This window comes from Hordeum vulgare, chromosome 3H (assembly GCF_904849725.1).
Source record: "Hordeum vulgare subsp. vulgare chromosome 3H, MorexV3_pseudomolecules_assembly, whole genome shotgun sequence".
Lineage (NCBI taxonomy): Eukaryota > Viridiplantae > Streptophyta > Magnoliopsida > Poales > Poaceae > Hordeum > Hordeum vulgare.
Genome location: NC_058520.1, coordinates 493,578,354 through 493,605,711, shown reverse-complemented (window position 1 = coordinate 493,605,711; position 27,358 = coordinate 493,578,354). Strand labels below are relative to the sequence as shown.

The 27,358-nt window shown below is 41.3% G+C and overlaps 1 protein-coding gene across 1 annotated transcript; it reads left to right on the top strand.

Annotated features, from left to right (window-relative positions):
- The first annotated feature begins 654 nt into the window (after positions 1-654).
- LOC123441920 (bifunctional riboflavin kinase/FMN phosphatase-like) lies at positions 655-27,291 on the top strand. The gene is made up of 13 exons (XM_045118089.1): positions 655-728; positions 816-909; positions 19,096-19,161; positions 19,453-19,573; positions 19,660-19,846; positions 19,987-20,117; positions 22,304-22,373; positions 23,148-23,213; positions 23,809-23,963; positions 24,050-24,139; positions 26,324-26,463; positions 26,663-26,755; positions 26,979-27,291. The coding sequence occupies exons 1-13, from the start codon at positions 655-657 to the stop codon at positions 27,117-27,119; spliced, it is 1,428 nt and encodes a 475-aa protein (XP_044974024.1). The 3' UTR covers positions 27,120-27,291.
- Positions 27,292-27,358: the final 67 nt, after the last annotated feature.

The following is a 27,358-nucleotide window of genomic DNA, read 5'->3' as shown; positions in this document are numbered from 1 at the left end:
AAAGATGGCTCTTCGCAAAAGAATTGCAGAAACACAATATGTTGGTCATCAAATGCTCCCATCACTGATTAAGGCAATGCATTTGAAGGAAAGTGGACAGAAGATGAAATGCATTCGATCTAGTACATATGAGGGTGAGGTAACCTATATTGATAGTAAAAATAGGGTATGGAGGTATCTTGTGAACCTAACTGCTAGAGAATGTAGTTGTAGGCAATGGTAGATCCCTCGGAAGCCATGCATGCCCTACATCTGATGACTGTTATCAGGGGTGCAGATGGTGAAGTTCATCAATATTTCTGTGAGTATTTCTGTGTTGCCAAATTTATGGCTGCTTATGTTGACAATGTGCGTGCACTCTTGGGAAAAGATCAATGGAACATAGTAGACCAAACTCCAGGGTTTAAACTCCACTCTCCCGTAATGACTAGACCACCAGGAAGACCAAAGAAAAACAGGTTCAGAACAGGTGAGGAGGGTCGTCTACCAAAAAGGCGTGCTTGCAAAAAATGTGGAGTTCTGGGGCATATTGCTAGGCTTTGTTCCAATCCAGTGGAGGCATCATTTGGAGAGGAGGAAAGATGTACACCAGCCAATGAAGAGGAGAATGCAGTAGTAATGGAGATTGAAGATGCAGAGGAGAATGCAGCAGCAATGGAGATTGAAGATGCAGAGGATAATGCAGCTACACTGGAGATTAAAGCAAATGAAGAAGTACTAGCACCTTGGTATGTGTTTGCATTTGTAGAATGTAGCTACCCTTTTGTTTGCATTTGTTCTCTTTTTTATCTATGGCTTATAATTTTATTTACCAGCTCTAGGGAGAAAAGGCCTAGAGATGAAGAAACCGAAGAATTTGAAGCCATGGCCTTTGATGGTTTTGAAGCTATAAGATACGAAGAGGAGGGGGTAATTGTTCTAGTTGATCCTTTAAAGATTATTGAACCCACAAATAAAAAGGATCAAAAGGAAACCAGTAGCAAGGTGGTGAAGCCAAAACCCCAAGTAAAGATCAAAAGAATCAAGTGTCTGAATGAAAAGAGCATCTCAACTAGGGAAACCAGGAGCAAGGCTGTAAAGCCAACTACGAACACAAGGAGCAAGTCGAAGATTTGAATTTGAACTTTGAGGGCGAGTCAATCGCTTAAAACTTGGTAGATTTGTATTAAGATGTTTGTGTTGTCAATTTGAGCTACTGTGAAAACTTATCTGTTGTAATAAGGGATTGATTGTAATAATGTTGCTTGTACTTTGGTTCTTATTTGAGTCAAAATTAAAATTTTCTTCAAAATTTGAATTTCAATCAATATTTTAATTTGAGCCAAAAAAATTAATTTGAGCCAAAGTTGAAGTTGAACAAACATATGAGGTCCATTGCTCTGTGTTATGTATTTGGTCGAACATTTGAAATCCAATATTTGTAGGAGATCAATCCGAATGAGAAATCGAGAAATGTGCTAGAAACGAGCTCGAAACCTAGGGTAAATAGGCCTATTTGTAATCAAGTTTTTTTACCTTCTCTAAATGATGCATATTTTTTATTAACACTTGTTTCGTATATATAGGGTAAAAACAAAGTCTCACTATTTATTGAATTAATATTCATACTACTACATTTTTTTTTGAAAAAATATGCTTTTAATTCAAAACCGTCAAATAACACGTTTTAGATATGAAAATGAAAAAGTAAGTTCAGATTCTTCTTATTCACTCCAAAATGAAGATTTGGTGATTTTTTCGAATTTTATCGAAACCTAAACCCTCTCTCACTCTCCTATGAACTCTGAACAACTTCATACGTGATAGCTCATTTGTGTGAAGCTTTTTTTCATGAAAAATGACCTACACCAAGTTTATATTTTTGTTCTCACAACCATGTCACATATGACGACAATGTGCGCAAGAATTGTAATATTTTGATTTTTTTTTTAATTACTTATACTCATTTGAACTTGATTTTAACGACTCACTTCAAAAAATGTTTTTTCAAAAAAATGTCCCCATACCAAGTTTATATATTTTTTATAACTTTGTCACATAAACGGACGAACTACGCTCGAATTTTATTTTTGCGATTTTTTTATTTAGTTATAGTCATTTGAAATCTGGTCAAACCCCTAATAACCCCATTGATTGGCTCATAACCCCGCAGAATGTTCCCAACCGTTGGATAACCCTAGCGCCAAACTCCACCCGTTCGATCTGGTCAAACCCTCAAAACCCCGTTCACTGGTCCCAACCGTTGGATAACCCTAGCGCCAAACTCCACCCGTCCGATATGGCCTTCTAGATGGAATTCCACGGGCGATCCGCATGACGATGGTTCTGCATCCTGATTGGCTACAGAGCAGCCCCGTGCTCGCCCAATTGCTTTCCCCATCTGGTTCTTCTTTGACAAAGAAACCTCCCTTCCTCTGCTTCTTCCTCGACAGAGCAACCTCCCTTCCTTTGTGTCTTCTCTTCGGTGATATGTCAAGCTTCTCGTCAGCCTCCAATCCCATGTGGCCAGTGTATGGTCTAGTGCCGATGACTTGATGCCCTGACTGCCCATGCACTACGCCACTCAAGTGGTTGACTTCGAAGGAGCACAAGAATGGGAACTATGGGCGCGAGTTCATCAAATGCGAGAGCAGGCCAGAGGGGCAGGTTAGACCTGAGTTCTTCTCGCATCCTTTATCTTTAATTTTATTTCTGTCAGATTTGGGATTTAGTGTTCATGATTTCGTTTTCAGATCTTGAATAAATGCAACTATTTTGAGTGGATGGATGCATACATCCATAGGCTTCAAGGGTTGGGCTTGCTGGATTCGAGGGGGGATGCAACCCACGAGCTCAATCAACCGTCGGTTGTGGAGAATTTGCCCCATGACAGTGCTCCTCCGACGACGGGGGATGCAGAACTGAAGGGGGAATTGAAGAAGACGAACAAGAACTTGATGCAGCTGATTGATTTGAAGAAGCAATCTAATCTAATAGCTTTAGGAATACTTGCTCTAGGATTTTTTTACTTGATGGTCATCTCTCATTAGAGATGTTTGTACTGTGTTGTTGCTACTGTTTAGCTTCATCCATGTCACTGAACCATAATGTGATGGATTTGACTGTGTGTATCTCAAATGCGAGTGCAAACCCTACAACTCTTGATCTCTGAATGTATGTAGTTTACTGTTAGCTTTCAACACTTTCAGTTTTGCCAGAAGACAACTACCAGTTTAGTGTTATCATTTTTTCAGTTATTTTGTTAGCTAACCTACACTGTTGGATCATACCCTACCTTGTCAGATGATACTAAGCAGTACTTGTGCACCACAAATACATCAAGTTCATCTCTTCTCTCTCGCACTTGCCAAATTTTCTCCTCGAGTTCGTCAGTTACACTGACAGCTAGAAAAAAACTAGTTTGCGGGCCCAAAGAGAATCAAACTGCAATTGGCCCACATAGGATAAAGGAATGAGGCCCGGAAACAAGTGATGGCTCTGTTTTTGTTTTTGAATGATTGCTTTGTTCTTTTTTGTTTCTGATTGATTTTTTCAGCAATTTGATTGCCCAAGTTCACAAGCTAGTATAAGTCGTGTACAATATGTTCTTGTTTTTAGAAGGCATCCCGAAACACATCATTTTTAGTTAGTTTGGTTAGTCTTCCCCCACATCAATTAGCTGTGTCTAAACTGGACAAACAAAGTACAATTATAACAATGCATTAATATAATGTTACAAGTCTAATCTAGTTTTCATGTCACATTAGTTTTTTTGGTAGTTTGCTTTATTCATTAGATAAGCACGAGCCTGACTTGTACGAGCCATGCATGCATTTGCATGGGCGTGAGATGCACCCGTTTGCATCGTCATGTCATGTTAGTTTGATTTATTCATTAGATAAGCACGAGTCGTGACTTGTACGAGTCGTGCATGAATTTGCATGGGCCTGAGATGCACCCGTTTGCATCGGGCTGGTTCCTTTAGATTAGCATGCATATAACAGTGAATAACGAGATATAAGAGGAAGAAAAGTCAGGCTGCTGTTTCCAACAAATAACACACATAACTTAGATAAATAAAGGTGAAGGGATACAAGTTCTTACATATAATAACACGACACAGATAGATAATCGTAAACCTAGATAGAACTCGCCTCATGTGCAACACTCACACCAAACTCACACTAAACATAGATAGGGTAGGGCAACACCGCCATGTCTTCACCGTCGTCTTCACTGCTGGCTTCACCATCGTCTTTGCTGTCGTCTTCACTCCTCCTCCTCCCGGCCGTTCTCGCCGAGCTAGTATGGGAGGCTGTGCATGCGGTTGGGAGAGGGGAAGATGCTCTCAAAGTCGGTGAAGATGTTGTAGGTGGTGAATGCGATGAACTCGCACCCACACCAAAACACCTTGACGAGTAGGTAGTAGGCATCAAAATTGTTGGTGAAGTGGGCGACGAGCCCTATCGCTGGAGATTGGCTGTTGGGACGATGTTCCTCGAGGCGGGACATGCGCGGCGAGCCCTCCGGGAGGTGGCTAAATCCCGCACGAAGGAACGACCCGACAAGCTCACGAGCACCCCTCTAGCGTGAGAACGACCACACATGGAGCGAGCGCTCGACGACGACGAAGGCGGGGTACCGCATCTCCGGCACGGTGGGCGGGCAGGACGAACGTCGGCCCGTTGAACTGCATCGTCTTCACGTCGCTGCGTATTTGCTTTGTCTTTTGGGGAAGAAGAGAAGGGGGAGGCGCAGATGGATGTGTAGAAGGAAGAGGCAACCTAGGGCAGTTTAAATAGTCGGGGGGGGAAGAGGAGAGGTTCAATGAAACGGCGTCGTGACTCGAATGCATGCGTGAATCAATGCGACCGTAAATCGATGCCACCGTGGGAAACGACGCAGAAACTGAATCGAGGGTGCGCCTCTGTGAGCGTGCATGACTCGACGCGTCAAACGACTGCGTGTGTGCTCTGCGTGCAACTGAATTGAGCGTGCACGTCTGCCTATGACGCGTGAAACGACAGGATCCATCGATGGAGCAACTGAATCGACGCCTGTGGAGCGACTGGATCGAGCGGCAACCGTGCGGCAGGGATCCAGGGATGTGTGCATACCGTGTGTGAAGCGATGTGTGCGTGATGGCGTGCACGCATGCGATAAGGTCGATGCATGCATAGCAGGCTGCATCAATGCCAAAGCCGGGCATGCATAAAAGGTTGTCCGGCGCAACGTCCTCCATAGCAGGCCTGTTTTATTTATTATCGGGCTAGTCCTACAAACACAAACACGGCCCAACCAGCAAAGCCACATAGGGACGGCCAACAGAGTCCAACGTCCTTCTCCAGAGACTAACGTGGCCCCACTCGTCAGAGTTAACGGTCAAGACGACAAAAGTCTCCTATGATCATCTGTGAGAGTTTCAACTAAGGAAGTGGGGAAAAGTGAGCACTGCTACTGCAACAAAAGACCTTCCAATGGCGCCAGAAATAGGAGTGTTGACGGGAGATCTTGTCTTGATACTCCTCAGCAACGGCACCAGGAATCCTTCTGCTACGGCTACGCCTTAAGGGACTTCCTAGGAAAATATGCAAAGGATTTCCCCCGTGGCCTTGGAGCCTTGCGTTGGTGTTCCCTCGAAGCGGAAAGGGTGATGTAGCGCAGCGGTGGTAAGTATTTCCCTTAGTTTGAGAACCAAGGTATCGATCCAGTGAAGGCGTATCTCAAGTGCCTGCACAAACACAAAAAGCTTGCTCCCAACGCTATGAAGGGGTTGTCAATCCCTTATAGATTGTTTGCCAAGTGAGAACTGAAAGCAACAAAGTAACAAAGCAAAGTAAAGGAAACGATAGGTGTGAATAGACCCGGGGGTCGTAGTGTTTACTAGTGGCTTCTCTCATGAAAGCAAGTAGACGGTGGGTGAACAAATTACTGTCGAGAAATTGATATAACCGCGCAAAGTCGTGACGTCATCTATGGCAATGATTATATCTATAGGCATCACATCCAAAACAAGTAGACCGATACTTTCTGCATCTACTACTATTACTCCACCCGTCGACCGCTATCCAGCATGCATCTAGTGTATGAAGTCCAAAAGAACAGAGTAACGGCTTAACCAAGATGACATGATGTAGATGGACAATCTCATATCTACGACAAAGCCCACCTTGTTACCCTTGATGGCAACTACATGATGTGTGCCTTGCTGCCCCTACTGTCACTGGGAAAGGTCACCACACGGTAAAAACCCAAAACCAAGCACTTCTCCCATTGCAAGAATCATAGATCTAGTTGGCCAAACAAAACCCAAGACTCGGAGAGACTTACAAGGATATCAAATCATGCATATAAGAAATCAGCAAAGACTCAAATATATATCATAGATAATCTGATCACAAATCCACAATTCATCGGATCTCGACAAACACACCGCCAAAGGGGATTACATTGGATAGATCTCCATGAAGATCATGGATAACTTTGTATTGAAGATCCAAGAGAGAGAAGAAGCCATCTAGCTACTAACTACGAACCCGTAGGTCTGAAGTGAACTACTCACGAGTCATTGGAGGGGCGATGATGTTGATGTAGAAGCCCTCCAACTCCAAAGTCCCCTCCGGCAGGGCACCGGGAAGGGTCTCCAGATGAGATCTCGTGGAAACGGAAGCTTGCGGCGACGGAAAAGTATTTTCGTGGATCCGTTGATTTTTTCTGTATTTTAGGGAATATATAGGCGAAGGATCTAGGTCGGGGGGCGCCAGGGAGGCCACAAGCCTGCCCACCGGCGCCCCCCTGGTGGCGGATAGGGGGCTTGTGGGCCCCCTGTAGCCCTCCTGGCTTGGCCCTCAAGCCCCCTGATCTTCTTCCATTCGGGAAAAATTTATTTCAGGGATTTTATTCCGTTTGGACTCCGTTCCAAAATCAGATCTGAAAAGAACCAAAAACACAGAAAAAACTGGAACTGGCACTTGGCACTAAATTAATAAGTTAGTCCCGAAAAAGATATAAAATGTACATAAAACATCCAAAGATGACAAGATAACACCATGAAACCATCAAAAACTATAGATACGTTTGAGACGTATCAAGCACAAGTTTGGAGCATGGGGAAAACTGAGCACAACTAAGGAACCATGGGCACTAAATTAAATATCCCTATATTAGAAGCTAGGGGCCTCGAGGGCTCGAATGCAAAGGCTCAAGTATATATGAGCTAGTGGAAGCAACAATATCTGAGTACAGACATAAACAAACAAGTCTCCCTTAAGAAGGCCAACACAAACATAAACATAGATTGAAAAGGCAAGGCCCCCTCCCTGGGAGCCTCCTAACTACTCTTAATAGTTGATGACCCACAAGTATAGGGGATCAATCGTAGTCCTTTCGACAAGTAAGAGTGTCGAACCCAACGAGGAGCGGAAGGAAATGACAAGCTATTTTCAGCAAGGTAATTTCTACAAGCAATAGAATAGCGGTAACAAGTTGTTTGATAGCAAGATAATTGTAACAAGTGACAAGTAGCAATAGTAATAATAGGTGCAGCAAGGTAGCCCAATCCTTTTGTGGCAAAGGGCAGGCCTTAACGGTTTCTTATAATAGGTAAAGCGTTCTTGAGGGCACACTGGAATTTCATCTAGTCACTTTTGTCATGTCAGGTTAATTTTCGTTCGATACTTTGATAATTTGATATGTGGGCGGATTGTTGCTTGGGTGTTGTTCTCACTTGAACAAGCGTCACACTTATGATTAACCCTCCCACAAGCATCTGTAACAACAATAAAAGTATTAAGAATAAATTCTAACCATAGCATTAACCATAGGGATCCAAATCAGCCCCTTACGGAATAACGCATAAACTGGGGTTTAAGTTTTTGTACTATAGCAACCCACCATCTAATTATTACTCCACAATGCATACCCTTAGGCCCAAAGATGGTGAAGTGTTATGTAGTCGACGTTCACATAACACCACTAAGGGAATCACAACATTTACATCATCAAAATATCGAATGAATATCAACTTCACATGAATACTTCCAACATGATTTCTCTCGTGGCCTCAAGAACAAAAGTAACTACTCAAAATTAATAAACATGCTCATGATCAGAGAGGTATTAAATACTCCCTCCGTTCCAAAATATAAGACCTTTTAGAGATTTTACTAGGAGACTACATACGGAGCAAAATGAGTGAATTTATACTCTAAAATATGTCTATGTACATCCGTATGTAGTTCATAGTGTAATCTCTAAAAGGTCTTATATTTAGGAACGGGGGGAGTAGAATATTGGATTTGAACATATGATCTACCACCAAATAAATCATAAAGCATCAACTACAAGATGTAATCAACACTACTAGTCACACCCCAGGTACGAATCTGAGGTTCCGGTATAAGATTGAGCACAAGAGATGAACTAGGGTTTTGAGATGAAATTGTGTTGTCGAAGATGTTGATGAAGATTGGCCTCCCAAAGATGAGAGTGTTGTTGGTGATGACGATGGCTTCGATTTCTCTCTCCGGGAGAGAAGTTCCTCCAGCGGAAACGCTCTGCCGGAGGGAAAAAGTGCTCCTACCCAGGTTCCGCCAGACAGCGGTGCTTCATCCCAAAAGTCCTATCTTTATTTATTTTTCAAGTCAGAAGAGAATTTATACTAGAAGATGGTCGCCAGAGGTGGGCCAGGGAGCCCACTACCCACCAGGTCGTGTTAGGGGGCTGGCGCACCCTGGTGCCTAGTGGGCACCTGGTAGCACCCCTCTGGTACTTCTTTCCTCCAGTATTTTTTATTTATTCGAAAATAAATATCCATGAAGTTTCAGCCCATTTGGAGATGTGCAGAATAGGTATCTCTGATGTAGCTTTTTCAGGTCCAGAATTCCATCTACCGGCATTCTCCCACTTGATATAAACCTTGCATGTTATGAGAGAAAAGGCATTAGAATTACTCCACGAAGTGGTATAATGCCAAAAAAACACTAAAAATAATAGTAACAAAACATGATGCAAAATGGACGTACCAACTCCCCCAAGCTTAGACCTCGCGTGTCCTCAAGCGAAAGGAGATAACGAAAATCATGACCACATGCTTTGAGAGAGAGGTGTCGTTAAAAACAAAATATGGACATAGTAGCATCATGCTCATTATTATAATAGAAAATAAAAATTATAAAATACTTCATCACAGTATTCTCATCATATAATTTTCATCATAAGAACTTCTCATAAACAAGTAACGATTCATCACATCGTCGAAGTATGAAGCATAAACTCTGTTGAAAACTAACAAACTATGTTTTCAATCGACTTTGCAATATAATTTCTCATATTTTTAGGAAGGGTCACATATCAGAGATTTTAAGCAAGTCTACATACTCAACCATCATTTAGTATTCTATGATTGCCAACACTCATCGCATACATATGAACAAAAGGTTTCAACCGGACACATAGAAAGATAGGGGCTTAAAATGTCACCTCCCAACGTATTCACCTCAAGGGTGATGTCAACAATAGTAACTCATGACCATCCACATTCAACTAGATATAAATGCTTAGATTTTTGCCCACCACATGATTCTAGTAAAGGAAAAAATAAAAAGGAGTAGAGAAGAATACTTTGAATCTTGCATAAAAGTAAAAGATATGCCCTTCGCGAAGGGAAGTAGAGGTTTTCCTTTGCTTTTTAGTTGTATGCCAAATCTATTAGTGCAAAGGAACGTCACGTTATATTGCCCCTTGTGATGGAAACCTTTATTATGTGGTTCGTCGCTTTTATTATCGCCACCACAAGTTTTGTACAACGCTTAATTTCCCTTACACTAAATGATCAAACATGTTTAGAAGCAATTTTTATTGCTTTGTGCACCGATGACAACTTACTTTAAGGATCTTACATATTCCATAGGTAGGTATGGTGGACTCTTAAAACATGGATTTGGGTTTAAGGTTTTGTATGCACAAGTAGTATCTCTACTTAGTCCAGAGTTTTGGCTAGCAAAGATATTGGGCAAGCACCACATGTTAGAGGATCTATAACAATATAACTTCTATGTGAATGTGAACAAACATAAATTATTATGTTGTCTTCCTTGTCCAATGTCAACATTTTTGGCATAGTATAATTTATGGGGGCTCACAATCATAAAAGATGTCAAGGATAGTGTATTTGCATGTAATTATTCTCTTCCCTAATTAGTTCTTTCATGGTGAGAGGTGGCGCACCAGCCCCTCGTGTGCTGGCCACCCCTCCCACCTGAGGCCCATGCGACCAAGGGGCTGAGTTAGCCCACGGGTGGTCGCCGCCCCACTCTCCTTGGGGGCCAAGGCACCCTTGGCCGCCGCCCCACCCTTAAGGGAAACCCTAGGGCGCTGGCCCCTCATCCCTCCCTCCTGTACTAGAGGAGAGGGAGGGCATCCGCACGAGAAACAACCGCGACACTACCCTCCTCTCTCCCTAGTATAATTTCTCTACCGTCACGATCGGAGCAGTGCTTGGCGAAGCCTTGCCGAGATTGCTCCACCACCGTTGTCGCCACGCTATCGTGTTGCCGGAGAACTCAGCCTCAACTCCACTACTGCTCGCTGGATCCAGGTGGTGACATCATCATCGAACTGTGCGTGTGTTGAACGCGCAGGTGTCGTCCATTTGGCACTTGATATGGACGTTCGTGATTGGATCGCGGGACAGATCGTGATTGGATCGCAAAGATATTCGACTACATCAACTGCATTTCTTAACTCTTCTCCTTAGCGATCTACAAGGATATTTAGATGCACTCCCCCTCTCGTAAATGTTGATCTCCGTAGGTTTATCTTGGTGAGTGTAGGAAAAAATTTATTTCCCATGTGACGTTCCCCAACAATCGGAGGAGAAACATGTCATATATCGATTCACATGGAAGGATTCAAACTGAAAACGAATGAGTAGAGAGATCGTGTGAAGCTTTGCTAGAGTTTGGAGAGGTTTGGAGGAATAATAAGAAGAAAAGATAGATATGGGAGTGAAATACCTCCTTCTGCGGTCTTATGAATCAAAACGACTGCTTGATCGGGCATGTGTGCCTGTTTGAAACATCGTCTTTCTCTCTGTTCTCTCTGGTTGTTTTGCGATGGAACCTCCTCACATCAAACAACCGCATGTGCGACCATTGTGGTCGTAGGAATGGCCATATTGTGGATTATTTCTTCCGAAACTTACATTTTTCTTTGTTTTCCTGCAGTGTTAGTTCCATAGAAATACATAGACATAATTTGAGGCATTCAAACATCAATATATTATATTGCACAAGGATAGGCCTTCATTAGAATGACTCTTCCAAACTCACTTCCTCATACAAAACTTCAATCACTCTTCTATTAACAACAAAAATAAAAACTACTTCTCTATTTATTCGTCTGGGTTGCCTCCCATGAAGTGCTTGTTTTCGGTAGGATAGCTTGACCATGGTGGTCATCAAGGTGGTGCTAGAACACCCAGACCATAGCTTCTGGCATTCAAAATGATGCCACCTCCTATGTAGGCTTTCAATTTCTTTTTCCTAAGGAAATGTCTTATGAAAGAATCTTTAGCTGGTAAATCATAACGAACATTCCCCTCAAACACAGTTATTACAACTTTTATAGTCCTTAGAAAAGGTCTACAAGTATTATAGGAGCAATTGGATCTTCAGACATATCTACTATGACAAGATCAATCATGGCAGGGCAATCATTAATTTGAACTATAACTCCATGCTTAAGGCCTACTTCCTGAGTAACAGTAGAGTTTGCCATATTTAATATAATCTTCGTACTAGCATATGGACCAAGATTGAGATTATCATAAAAAAATTGGGAATAGTGGAAACACTTGCCCCAAGATTACATAAAGCACTAAACTCTGTAGTTGGTTCAAAAGCATCATCTTGCTTAGCTCCTAACTTACTAAACAACTTCTTTCTTTCATCATCAAGTTCACATACATTGGTTGCGACTTGTTCAACAAAGACATTGTATGCCTCATCATTAGTTACGTCTGGTAGTGGATACTTCATGGATATCGTCTTGACAAAATCTGCAATGGTATAATTGAAATCCGGCACATGGCTTATGTCAAGTACTTCACCTTTCTCTTCATTACTTCTTACCATTTTAACTTCTCCAACCGGGTTAGGCTCTAGTTTACCTACAAACTTGGCCAAAATCAAGATTTGGCTCTCTTCTATCTTTGCTACTTGTGCCTCCATATTCTTGGACCTCACTTTAAGTATTTGCACATCATTTGTTAGTCCAACAACCTTATTGGTCAATTGACCAAGTAAGTTATCATGATTCTCCAAGATATTCTTGAAGTTTTCACTTTACTCAGTCTGGCTAACAATAAAACTTATAAGAATTTCTTCAATGGTATTTCTATTGCTAACATTAGCTCCATTAAAATTATTGGATGCTCCTCCATTATTTGGATAAGGGAGTTTAGGAGCATAGCCATTAATTTTCTAATTGGGATTATAGCTATTACGATCAATAAAATTCACATCACTAATATATTCATTAGTGATGGCGTTCAAATTTACGTCTTCTTTACCTTTCATCAAAGAGAAATTCTTCTAGCTCGGTTTTCAACCCTGAGCTATTTTCTTCTTTACATTCACCTTCTTGGTGGTGGTGCTCTTAACATGCCATTGGGCATGGTTTTCTTGCATATCATCTAATATCTTATTGACATCTTCTAGGGGCTTTCCCATGATTGTTCCTCCTACAGATGTACCAAGCATAGTTTTTGCCATGCCATTCAAGCCATTATAGAACATATGAAGGATTGTCCACTCCTCCATTCCATAATTGGGGCAGTTTCTTATAGCCTCTTCCATTCTTTCCCACACAAGTACTAGTGGCTCATGTTCCTCTTGCTGGAAACCTGTAATCTGAGAACGTAATTGCAAAATCATTGCAGGTGGACAAAACTTAGATAAACAATTACTGCAACAAGCTACCCAAGAAGTAATATTGCCTTTAGGCAAAGCTAAAAGCCAACAATTTAGTAGAAAGGAAATAAGTGAAGTTTAAAAGCATATGGGTCATAAACCTTTATGTGTGTCATGTTGCACAATTCAGAAAAATTATGTAAATGCATACCCGCATCTTCTGAAACAGAGCCTCCAAATTGGTCGTGTTGAACCATGGACACTAAGTTCGGTTTGATCTTATATTCTGCAGCTGCAACATCCGGTTATGTTATTGGTTCACCCATTAAATTGTTGCTAGGAGTATCAAAACTCCCAAGATTACGAGCCATAGTAACTTTTTGGTTCTTCAAATGAAAATATTTGCAACAAAATAATACTTAAACTAAAAACTAAAAACTAAAAACTGAAAATTAACTTGAACAAAAAACTCTAAGCACAAAGACTAGGAATACTAAACTCCTCCCCGACAACGACGCCAGAAAAAGGGACTGATATCTCCTTTTTATTGATCTGATATTGGAACAATAAATGGTATCCAGCACCTATTTCCCCAAAGGGGACCCTGGGTATCGAACCCATGAGAGAAAGACTTCCTTGAAGCAATGGTCTCTATCAAGCTTTTTTTGCCAAAGTCTCAATTCAACTTTGGAAGCAAATCGTGATTCAACGTTTATGAATAAAAAGAAGGTACGGGGATGAGGTATTAATGCTTACAACCATGTATTTGTCTTGGGATAAAAACTGATATTATTTTGTGCTCGGGAAGTCAGCCATCAAGATGTGCTTGCTTTGTATGGGCATGAGGGATGTGTCCAAATTACATCTTGACCGGTTCGAGTCCTACATCAAGAATAAGTTGCCCTACCGAATGCCCTATCTGTCTCACAGGGTTGCCCCGATAATTAAGATAATAATATCAGATAAAAGCACTGGTATTGAATAACTACACCTCATGAATCCCCAAGGTTATGATCCATGTTACCCTACCAAACCTTACTGTCACCGGTATTCAGTGTAACAATTCACGGTCCCCTTGCTCCTAGCATCACCAGTGCTCAACCTCCATGATCCTGGGTACCTGCAAGGATGAAGATCGCGGATAAGACAAGAGACACTTCATGAAACACTTTTATTTTACACATACGAGATGAAATGTCAAAGACTCCCATTGATCCATTCACCAAATACCTAGGGTTGCACGGTCATGCCGCACCCCATACCTTATCGGGCTACTCACACATGGATATCACATCGCTAGAAGAAATCATTAAAGAACACATCTTGAGATTGATTGATTGCAAAATGTCTTACAATAGATGTCTTGTGTGATGCATGATTACAAGTATGAACTAGATGAGAGAGCACTATGATGGTGGAGATAGCTATGGAGATGAAGATGGCGATGTCTAGGAGATGATGAGGTTCCCGCTATGCTCGACGCTCTTTTGTTAACATTTTGGGAGGGTCCCCTTTATCAATGATGTTCACGTGGATGACCTACCTCGATTTACATGACAAACGACCGCTCGTGCGCTCGCATGGAACACCATCATTGGCTTTGGTTGCTTCCTGGCACCTCCTGGTGACTTGTTTCTTCTCCAATCTCCTTCCTTTCCTTTTTCCCACATGATTTCTTCCCTTTTTAACCCATTTCCTGTGGAAAAATATCAAAGAGAGGATTTGTGGAATCCTTTGCATTTATTAGTCATTAGTAGCAATATCAGAGTGAATATGTCTCATTTAATGAAATATCTTGGTTTAAACATGGCTTAAATGAGTGCAAAAATATAACTCATCAAGTGACCATCCCCTAAATGAGAAGGGAGTTTGTTAGTGTGAAGATCATTTGCTTTTACCCATGAAACCAAGGAAACAAATAACTCTTAGTCTGTAGTTGAAATGGGAAATTAATGATGATTTAGGTAACCCTCTCCCATCTATGTTATGGGCGTCGAACCATGGTCAATAATCGTCTTAGTGGTCATTTGTTCCCAAACTCTAAGACTATTTAGTATTTTTTCCACCAAATCTTCATACAGATTTGATTGAGGTGATCTTGGACTCGTTGGATTAATGTCGATGAGCTCAAAAATATCCAAGTGTTAGATATTTATTTGGCAAAAGTGGTGGGACCTTCATTTGTAGAATACTCCAATGACCTTGCATCTAATGCTTGTAATTTCTATAAAATAAATTGGATATGTTCATCGTGACGAGTTCTTAGGGGATGTAATTCATCTAAATATCCTACAAAACCTGAAAAAAACTGATAAAACAAACTAAAAATAATTGTTAATGGGATAATTCAAAAGTGTTAATGAGGTATTCTAAAAAAGTGACTCATAAACCACTCTATTCCTCTCCCTCCCATGGTGGCATCTAGGGTGAAGTTTTGTCCCCCCCCTAGGCTTCACCAACGAGATCGCGGTCGTGCCTCCCCTTTTTTCTATCATGGGAGCGGCATTGTGAAAAATGACTGCACTTATCTTCAAGTTGGTCTTCCGGGCTCCAATCCTCCTCGGCTTCGTCTGTAGTAACAGAATCAAAGGTGCTCTATTGTAGATTACTAGCATCTCCTTGGGATGGCGAGGTAACAGTTTCTTGTTGTGTATGAATTTTTTTGATGTTAGACACTTAAGATCAATTCAAGGGTTCAACAATGATGGTTGTAGCTATGGGGTGCTAGTCTTTAGAGCCATGCACATGAAGACTTACCTTGGATTCTTGACAAGGTCAGGTCTGCCCCGGTAAGGAAGCTGCGACAATGGTGCGACAACTCGTTTTGGCGGCGGTTGTGGTTGTTTGGTTCTCCAAGGAGCTCGTGTTATTTTTTTATGTTTGATGTGCTTTGTAATGATGGTGAACCTCTGTAACAGCTATGAGTCCTTTTCGCAAAAAAAGGATGATCCAAAATAAATCTCAAGAATTTCATGATTGAATTCGATGGAAAAATCGATATAAAATACACTCATGAGTGGCAGAGCAAATAGTTTGGGTAATGCATGGTCCAAGGCCGACGCATGTGATTTGCAGAGGTTCAGAAGCATGAGGGGCCACTCTGCAAAATGTTGTCTTGTTGAAGTGTCAACTTTAGTAGTTATGGACGAAGAGCGGTTCATCTAGTGTGCAATTTGGGATTGGCGCATGCATCGAGAATGTACCAGCTTTCGATCGTTTTTTTATTAACCGATGAATTTGGTTATATATTGTAATAGTTTTTTTGATTTTATTGTTGGCTAGAGTTGATTAATGTTAACTCCAACTTTGATTGACTGAATGTTAGTTTGACCTAATAATTGTTGGGTAGCAAAAACCTTTCTTCACAAAACCTAGAGTGAACAAGGAGATGAAACTTTGTGCTAACTTTGCCCGAACTATTTATAGATGTATAAGATTATGCAAAAATATCAATTATTTTATTATGAGAAAAACTTTTGATCTATTAATCGACTATCAAGGTAGTGCAAAGAACAAAAGAATTTGAAAATTACAATTGGATCTGTAGACCATCTAGCAAGGACTACAAACACTACAATGAGTTGAAGACGTGCCGCCGTGATTGCCCCTCAATCACCGGAGCCGGGCAAATCTTGTTGTAGTAAATAGTCGAAAAGTCGTTGTGCTAAGGCCTCAGAGTACCAACACACTAGAACAACAACCACCGCTGATGAAGAGAAGCGTAGACCAAAAGGACCCAACTTACATACACATGGAAAAGTTATACTAGAGTTGTCTGTGCAGTTTACTTCCGAGGAAGAAAATTGCTCCTTATTAGTTCTAACCATGTGAGCATATCCATGTATATGATGGGGTTGTATATCCTATTGAAAGGTGTTCATAGTGCTTTCGATAAGGAGCTCGCTAGGTTCTTCTAACAGGATGCCAATGGCCGCCAAAAGTATCACATGGTCAAGTGGATGGACATATGCTTGCCTAAGGACCGAGGAGTCCTGGGCGTTATGGCCTCCCGCCGGATAAATGTTGCACTCATGCTATGATGGGTATGGCAGATCCTACGAAGTGAGGGCGGCTTGTGGGTGCAGCTCTTGCAAGAAAAATACCTTAGGGGCGGTCCTCTCCTGGCATGCTCTCGCTTGTGAGAGTCTCGATTTTGGTGATCTATTCAAAAGATCAAGGAGGACATTCTCCTAGGAATATCCTTCTCCATAGGAAATGGGGATGGGACCCAATTCTGACTGGACCCTGGGTAGGTACCGTGCCACTTAGCGTGGACTTCCCTGGGTTTTTCTCCATATGCGCTAACCCGTTGCTAATTATCTTTGCGTCTTCTCGATCTGGGCAGTGGAATATCCGGTTCCGTCATGCATTTGGACAAGCGGAGAGTAACGACTCGTCTAGACTGTGGGCCGCCCTACCATCGGTTTTGTCGGATTATCCATACACCGTGTCCTGGCGGCTCTCACCGTCGGGTGAGTTCTCGTTGAGCATGGCATACCATGCACTTTGCTAGGCACCCTTCACCCCTTGGCTTCTCCCGCTATGGAAGGCACCTTTGCCCCTGAAGATTAAGATTTTTGCGTGGCAACTACTACAAGGTCGCATCCCTTCGGAGACAGAGGTGCGTAAGCGACAAGGCCTAGGCGACGGGTAGTGCCCCTTATGCGCGATACTGGAGACTCAGACTCACATCTTATTCTCATATACGGTTGCTCGGGTCCTATGGATGTTCGTCCGCGATGCACTGGGGGCCGAGTGGGAGGACCTGGACCTCGCGGAGTTCCTCCAGACCAGGACTACCGGTCTTAGGCGACATCGCCGCCTATGCTAGCTTATCTTTGTAGCGATGTCATGGACCCTATGAACGAGACATAATAAAATGGTTATTTAGCGGGTCTTTTCAAGACACGCATTGACTCCTTCAAATTCTTAGCTTTTCTGCAGCACTAGCACCCGCTCGCCACATAGTGCGACTGTGATCGTCTTGGGCTCATGTTGGATGTGCTTCTGGCTACAACGCGTCGATTATCGTCTACGTAGGGCCGCTTGTCAGCAACCACTAGGTGCTTTTTTCTTGTTTCTCTTCTGTTTATTGGACATGATTGTGTTGTTGTCCCAGCCGTCGATGTGATTCGGATTTTGGATGTTGGTTGTATGGATCGTTACTTTACCTATACCTATTTCGATACAAGGTAGTAGTTGGTTGCTCCATGCAAAAAAAAAACAAGAATGATAAGGTACTTAAATACAAGAATGGCATTTTGGCACTCAGCCTCCATGAAAGACGGAATTTTCGAAGAAAAAAAATTGGTTTCAAGAAATCTCAAAAAAATTGTACAACTAAACAACGGTGTAATCCATGTGTTTGTAAAATTGCAGGCCGAAATACTTTAAAACTCGACCTGTACAAAATAAATAAATTCATGGTCTGAAAGCATGAATAGTATCATGTACTAAAAAGGCTAATATTTGTCTTTTTTGCATAGCCCTCATTTCGACTTATTTAGTTCTGAAAATTTACACATTTATGTATTATACCTTCATCTATATATGTATTTTTTTCAGAATTTTTAAAATGTTGAAATACGAATTTTAACAAAATTTAAAGCTTACATTTGAAGACCTTCATGGAGCTCGGCCTCCAAAAGCAATTTCCGCTTAAATACTCCCTATGTTGAATTGCCAAAACGTCATATATTTAGGAACGGATGGAGTATCATAAAGACTGCCAAAACGTCATATATTTAGAACCGAGGGAGTAGCATGAACTATCATTAGTGTTAGAGTGGCAGTATCAGCAAAAGTCATCTTCTGCTCCCGAGCTCATTTGAGCTTGGGATGAACAGTAAAATTCAAAATAAATGGAAAACGTATTTAAAAAATCTGATTTTTTTTTATGCAAACATTGACAAAAGTTCTTAGTGCTTTCAAAATTTCATCAAAACATGAAAAGAAAATGAGTGCTCCAAAATGTTTTGAAAATAACACATTTGAAGCATTAATTTTGTTTTTTCGCTACGACTTCCACAAATGTTATTTTGTTATGAAATTTTGTGAGCACTAAAACTTTTGTCAATGTTTGCACACAAAAAAATTGAATTTTTTTCAAAGGTACTGCTCATCCAAGCTCATTTGATCTCAGGCTTGGAAACACCGCGTCCCGGTATCAGCCGCTATAAATGTCAAGCTCGTTCTCTCCGTACAGAAACCACAGCCCGTCTTACTACCACCACTGCCACCCGAGTACGCCATCCAACTCTCGCCGCCGGTGGTCAGTGGCGACTAGTTGATCCCACTGCACCATTTACATCTCTCTCAGATCTTCGTTTTGCTGCACTTGTTGCTTCTTGATATACCCCCGTGTTTCATGGAGTGTCGCCTGCTGCTTTGTGGGCAAGGCCACAGGCAGCGGCTGCCCTCCGGCGACGGGCATGGCCGGAGAGCCCTTCGACCTGAAAAAAACTGGCAGAGAACCGTTACCCCGCCCCATCACCCTCGATTGCCATCACTAGTATGCTCCCAAACCCCTCTTCTGCTTTCTCCTCCCATCTTTAAACCCCAGCCGGCCCGTCGTCACCGTAGTAGTGCCTCGCCTTGTCGTCTCTCCGGTACTTCGTCCACGGCAATAAAGCATCACGTATCGGCCGTGATCTTTGATCTGGACGACACCCTCCTGGACACTGGTACACACATCTCCTTCTGGAAGAAAGCGCCACTACAATAATTTCCAGAATGGAGTTTGTAAACGATGATGTGTGTGTTGGTGCAGACAGTGTAACGAGGGGCGTCTTGAACGATTTCCTGGCGACATATGGGAAGTCAGTAGATGCGGAGAAGGAAGAGGGGAGGCTGGGGCAGAGATACGTGGAGTACGCGGCTGGGATCATCACAGATTACGGGCTGCCGCTGACTCTCGAGGAATACTCTCAGGCCATATTCCCCTTGTATCTCAAAAGGTTCGTTTCGTTTTGGCGCACTGATCAAATCTGTAATGTCATGTTCACCTCAACTCGTTTTTTTTGGGGGGGTTGCTTGTATGTTCATCACAAGTAACCCAGGGCTTTAAACCACCTGGCTTGATTCTACTGTTGTCCAGCTGGCAGAAGGCAAAACCACTTCCCGGGGTTAGAAGACTTCTCAAGCATCTTCACAAGAATGGAATACCACTGGCACTTGCTTCCAACTCCAAGATGAGAACCATCGGTCAAAAAATTATGAAACTAGAAGGTTTGTGATGTAGGAGTAGATACTCTTTTTAAAAAAATTAAAAGGATGATGACTCCCGGCCTATACATCGTGTGTAACCATTGTGTGGCACGCACACCCCAAAATTAGGGGGTTCGGCATTGTACGTTTTACCTGCCAATGGTCAATCCTGAAAATTCAAAAGTAAGCCAAATGTCCTGATTGGTGTGAAAGCTTGCATCGATCTGACACAAAGACTAGAGATCAATAAAGCTCTCATTTATCTTACAAATGTTCGAATGGTCTACAAAGTTGAAGCACAAGGCACATGCAACGAGGCAAAACATCAAACTCCGTATTGAAGTAAAATAAAATCAAAATGTTACAAAAACCCTCATCTCAACCGGAGCTTTTGGATAATAGCAATATGGAGTACCACGTGCATTAGATAAGTTGACATGACCAATAGAAAATTAAAATCTTCAATATATATTAAATATAGTTTTTTTGGAAGTAGCTGTGAGTTTCCTTTTGGGGAGTCATGTTATATATATTTTATTGTGTATTCTATCCATCTCTAAATATAATTATTTTTAAAAGTTTTAATACGGGCTACAGAAGGATGTATATAGATATATTTTATAGTATAGATTCATCCATTCTGTTTTGTATGTAGTATATATTGAAATCTCTAAAATTACTTATATTTAGGAACGGAGAGAATATACTTTTACAAAACAAGAGATAAAATCCTTTTTTTTTTCTCGTAAGATGTTCGTGTTGGTGATTACCAAGCTGTAAAGTCCTTCCATTTCCAATTAAATGTTTTATCTTGCATTTAGCATGTTTATTCATACTTCTCTAGACTTCCTGCACCCCTTAGGGAGCTAGAGCTGGGACCTGATCTCTTTCTTTGTTGCAAACTCGGAGGTGTGATATCACGAGGGAGAAAGTGATAGGGGAAGCAGAGTACATATGCAGATGTTCACATATGGAGGGATATAGTTGGATGATGGACTAAGAAAGAAAAAAAATGTCGGATTTTTGGCTCTGTGAAGCATATGCTCCCTAATGAACAGTAAAATCAAAATGAATTTTAAAAATTCAAACTTTTTTTGTAGATGTTCATAGTAGTGTATCAAGTGTGCTTGACAATTTCATGTCATATGGGATATCGATGCTTAGTCAGTGAAAAAAAAATAAGTTTTTCCCTTAGAAATTTTTATGTACCATTTAGGTGTGGCAATGAACACATCTATTTTTTCAAAAAAAAAAATTGGATGTCCAGTTTTGGCATGGAGGAGCATGTGCTCTCTAGAGCTAAAATGGATTCTGAAAACATCAGTTCTACAAAACAACCGCTCGTTCGAAAAAATATACTTGTGAAGCTTTCCTCCTCTCGTCTGACAAGGTCGTCGTTCTCATTTGCCTCCGATCACCATCTGGGAGTGGGGATGTGGAGGGGAACTTTTGGCTCTTCATTGAATGTGTAGTCTCATTCCGTGTTTGTCTTGGTTCTCATGTCCTAGCGACAGTGGTGGCGACATTATGTAAATGGAATAAGTCTAAGTCCATCCATGCATCCTCCTCCACGCCCCGACTGGTGGTGGGCCTATGAGGGCCCGGTCACATTGATTTGAGCAACCGGATCTATTGGGCAGCCTATTAGGAGTTCGATTTCGTCCGGTGCTTCGCCTCGAGATGGTGGCGAAAATTTGAATTGATTATTCTAGTGACTTTCTCTTGGCATCGATGTTCTGTTGGTTTGCGGAGGTGTACTGGGAGGGTTGGCGGATCTGGTTGGGGATGTCGATGGACTTTTGTTTCACTTGGCGTGCAAGGTGGTTGGTCTAACACAATCGTCATTCTATTCAAGAGTGGTGGCCCCAAGCCTAAGCACCGACAAGGTTGGGGTATGATCCCAACAAATATTCAATCTATAGTGGCTTTATTCTGTCCGTAGGGGCAATTAATCCGTAGGGGGTGAGACGCTTTGCTTGCGGTTGTCAAAAACCATGAGGCGCATGGAGTTTGTTCGTTGCTTTTTGTAGATGATGATTTTTTTTCCAGAATAAATTGTCTTCAAATGGGAATCTATTGCGACTCAAGTAACCAGTGGTAGTCCGGAATGACATAGTTCATGGATACATAAAAGAATATTCAAGAAATAATTTAGTGCTAAGTTTTTGTATGTGATGATCATCTAATAAAAATCCCTTATTTTGCAGAACTTAAAGACTGTTTTTCCGAGGTTCTTGGTGTTGATCAGGTTTCTCGTGGAAAACCTTGCCCTGACATGTACGAAATGATTTTTCAAAGCTTACAATAGAAAGACTGTGGGAGTATCATTTTCTCACAGGACTTTATGACCCTAAGGCCCTATTTGGTTCGATAGATATCTGCAGGATTAAAGCTCTCAGATACATTTTGTATGTATTATTAGTACGATTCAATGTTATAGAATCATTTTCCAAATATTTATGTGCACTAAGTCTCTCAAAAGATTTCATTCACTTAAAAAGAATCATTTTTTTAACAGAGTACAATCGAAGTCGCTCACATACACGAGTGTACACTTGTCCCTATAAACGCACGTACGCAGGCCTATTAGCACCTTCGAGAGACTAAGCCGGCACATCATCTTGAGATTGACGAAGTTTTCTTGTGGTGCAATCAAACAGTTTTTGGTGTAAATGGAATTGTGTGAGATTAGAATAGACATGACATCGTAATCCTTTGTTTGTTCATTCTATATTTCTATTCCACCATTATTTTGGAGGAGCGCATTGAAGCTTCCACTAAATTAACAACCGAAACCATACACAAGTACTGAAGATTGCACGGTTGACATATATAGAGCCAAATTCCACCTTCTGTGTTCCAGGTTAACATCAACAGTTGACTTGTAGTATTGCTTTATGTATATACTTCACATTATTGCTATTTTTATTTGGGATCAATTTGGCCGACAACCTGGTGATCAACTCAGTATTGTTTTTCTTTAAAAAAACACAGTACAAACACATTCAATATTATTGATCATGTAATATTTTATATCTCTTTGTTTTCTAGATATCTGGAAGCTGCCAAGAGACTCGGTGTAAGTCCATCATCATGTTTGGTCATAGAAGATTCTCTGTAAGTTTGTTGTTCCGTACACACGCGAAAAGAGAAGGCAAAATAAAATATAGAATGAATGAATAATAATAAAACAGAATAGAACATAAATACTCCCTCCGTCCCAAAAAATTTGTCATAAGTTTGTCTAGATATGAATGTATCTAGTCATATTTTAGTATTTATATACATCCATTTCTAAACAAACCTAAGACAATAATTTTAAGACGGAGGAAGTATTAGATATTACTGAGAGACATTTCTGTAACTATAAGCCCCTGTGGGTACATGTGTTCCTTCACTAAGGAACAGAACAGAGTTTAGCATACACGACAACAAACAGTTTCCCAAATATTCCACCAAAATTTTGTTATTGTACATGACGTGATGATGTAAACATACAAAATTTCAAGTTGCTTTCATTTGAATGGAACACATTGTACTTGCTATCTTCTACGGCATATGCAGAAAATGGGGGCTAAATTCGAATAAATGTTCTCAAATTCAGAAATAGAATGGCAAGCATTCATGCATTACAAAGGACATCTTCGACATTCAGTTTAATTTCTGCTTCCAAAAAATGTTTACTTTCTACTTGTTGGCAAAACTTTACTAGTGTTGGAATCCGAGGTGCCAAGGCTTCTGGGGCAATGGTAGTCGCTGTTCCATCACTCCAAACTGAAAGGCAACGTTACTCAATTGCCGATCTTGTCCTCTGTTCACTGCTGGACTTCCATCCCGAACTATGGGGTCTTCCTCCATTTGACGACCGTGATTTTCTCGATTTCTCCATTAACAATTATTCCATTTCGTACTTTTTTTTAATTTAAGTCTGATAGATGGCACTTATGTTGCAGGCATTCAAGGTGCATTGCCCATGGAACCATTGTACTCAAATGCTCACATAGGAAATGTGATCTCAAACAATATTCATATGATAGTAGCAGGTCTCGGACCTTCCTCCCACTTCTAATACCACAATGACAGCCAAGATTATACTTCCTCTGTTCCTAAATATAAGTATTTTTAGAGATTTCAATAGAAACTATATATAAATGTATATAGACATACTTTAAAGTGTAGATTCATTCATTTTGCTTCAAATGTAGTCCGTAGTGGAATCTCTAAAAAGACTTTTATTTAGAAATGAAGGGAGTAGATCTTATCAAAGATGGTGATTTCTAAAAGAAAATAAGATAATCATCAAACTACAAATATTGCTCTTGCGGGCTCTGCCCCTCCAATCTCTCAAGATCACATGCAAGCAAAGTACATGCATCATGATGCATGTAAAGGTTATATTTCAAATCAATCTATAGCATGCAATAAGTAAGAATAGCTATGTGTATACATGGTGAAATATGGAATTGCTAAGATCATGCAGAGAAAAAGTAATTAAAAAAAGAGTGAATTCCGTTTTTTACCCCTAAATTTGACAGTTTTGACACTAATTACCCCATTTAAGAAAATTTCATCCATTATACCCCATTTAAAAAAAGTGTTGCCACATTTTACCTTTTTTTATTATTTGTGAGCATTCTGATCTATGGGTCCCGATTGCCAAGTCCACGTGTGATGCCACGTCGTCGGTTTTTTCTTTTCATTTGTGAATTCGTCTTGGTTTTTTCCTGGTATGATTTCCTCATGTAAAACCAGTCGGCGCCGCTGCGCCCGACCGGACGTCCGGTCCTGACGATCTACGCTCGACCTGAGCCGCGTCATGTTCGCACACAGGTCACCCAACTTCTAACCGCATGCACCGCTCTCGCTCGTGTTACAGGTCGAATCTGTTGCACCACGATCATCCAATCTCGCCACATATCTCGTTGAGTCTGTTGCACCATAGTCGCCTCCAATCACGGTATACATCGCTCGCCTCGAGTCGCATGCAGGATCGTGCCCAAGTCTGGCCGAGTCCACTCCGCTCCTTCCTTCGCAGAGGGGAGGACGAACGTAGGCGACGAGCGGCAAGCGACGGGTCAAGTTTTCATTGGGATCGTCGGAGCCGGAAGGAGGAATTGGTATGGCAATCTCCTTCTCTCTTACACTTGCTTGAAATCTCTATTTTTCACTTCGGTGGTTAGGCTTTCAGTTTTTATCCGTTTGAATCCTGAAGCTGTTTGTGTACAAGGCTGAAGCATATTGTTTTTATCCGCTTGAATCCTGAAGCTGTTTGTGTACAAGCCTGAAGCATATTGCTTTTATCTGTTATCCGTACAAGCCTGAAGCATATTGTTTTTATCAGCTTGAATCTTGAAGCTCTTTCTCTCTTACAATTGCTTAAATCCTGAAGCTGTTTCTGTTCCTTGTATAATCCTGAAGCATATGTGGCGAGATTGGATGATCGTGGTCCACCAGATTCGACCTGTAACACGAGCGAGAGCGGTGCATGCGGTTAGAAGTTGGGCAACCTGTGTGTGCGCTGGAGGCGAACATGACGCGGCTCAGGTCGAGCGTAGATCGCCAGGACCGGACGTCCGGTCGAGCGCAGCGGCGCGGACTGGTTTTACATGAGGAAATCATACCAGGAAAAAACCAAAGATTAATTCACAAAAGAAAAGAAAAAACCGACCACGTGACATCATCATACGTGGACTTGGCAATCGGACCCATAGATCAGAATGCTCACAAATAATAGAAAAGGGTAAAATGTGGCAACACTTTTTTTAAATGGGGTATAATGGATGAAATTCTCTTAAATGGGGTAATTAGTGTCAAAACTGTCAAACTTAGGGGTAAAGAACGGAATTCACTCTTAAAAAAACAAGTAAATGATGGCACCAGCGCATTAAAGCTAATTTTGAGAATAAAAAAGTGTAGCTTAAATCGCATCTCCATTCACAATCCATTTTCCCCTAGCTTATCTCACTTTAATACATCTCCATAAAAATTCCAGATTATTTTGTTACCACATGATAATACACTAGTTACCATCTTGTACATAATGTGTTCCCATGTTGTCTCGTAAAGGTAACTATTACTAGACAATCTATTAAGAATATCACCATCATAAGCACGGTAGCTAATATTCTCCATCATGTTAACCTGTGTAAGATGTCGCGAATTAGTCGTCTTCTTTCTGAAATGCTGACAAGTGCTCGTTGTTGTTACTTGCCGATCCTTGCAAACAGGTGAACATACCTATGATTCTGTTCCTGGCCAATTATCAGGAATTGTTTTTGGTTGGGCCAAGTTAGAACAACATGGAGTATCTAAGGTGGTGGTCAGCATTGGGTGGGACCTTTCTCCGTCGGCTGTTGGAAGAGTGATGGTTTGTATTTTCATTTAATTTTCGATTACCTTTATACATATGCGCATTGTTAAGCTATAAATTTAAAGGGCTATTTTTGTATGGGAGGTCAGTTGTGTGTAAGTTAGCATGATATTTCGCTGCGTGTTTTGCTTTCCTGCTTTGGAATTGTGTCCTTTCTTGTCTGTTCTTACAAAAATTGTGTTCTTTTATTTTTCAGCACATGTGTTTCCTTGATCCCTGCTGCAATGCCAAAGCGGGAGAGCCACTTGAGCTACTGTTAGTTGGTTACATCCGGGAGCTCCAAAGCACTGTAATTTAGCCATTTACAATTTGTCTATTTACTACTCCCTCCGTTTCAAAATAAGTGTCTCAATCTTAGTATAATTTTATACTAGAGCTAGTATAAAGGTCTATATGGAGCCTACATGGCATGCAAATGCAATGCAGAGCATCATAAGTTACAGCTCACCACGGGATAATATTTTGTACAGAAGTCAACACATGGTAGCCGCTAACTTAAACATTTGTTGCAGGGAAGTACTACTGCATCTCAAGCATTGAGCAGTACTGAGGAAGACCAGAGCATCGCGAGGGATGCACTGGACCTCCCAGCTTTCTCCGGACTAGAGGAGCTAACGCTCTTCAGTGCGACTGGGAAGGAATCTTCTGAATGATTTGCCCCATTCCTTCTTACGCAGTGGGCGGTGTAGTGTGTTTACTGGATGTGATTGCATAAATCTAGAATGCACACGATCAGCTGCGAGTTAGAAGCCACATCTCCAAGCCTTCTAAAAACACGGAGTTGCTATAGCTGATGCAATAAAAAGATGTAAGATAAGTTTGTTTGTAAAATGTGTTAAAAAGGTGTAAAAGATGCAACAAAACGTGGAAGGCATTAGTTTTGCATTTGTGC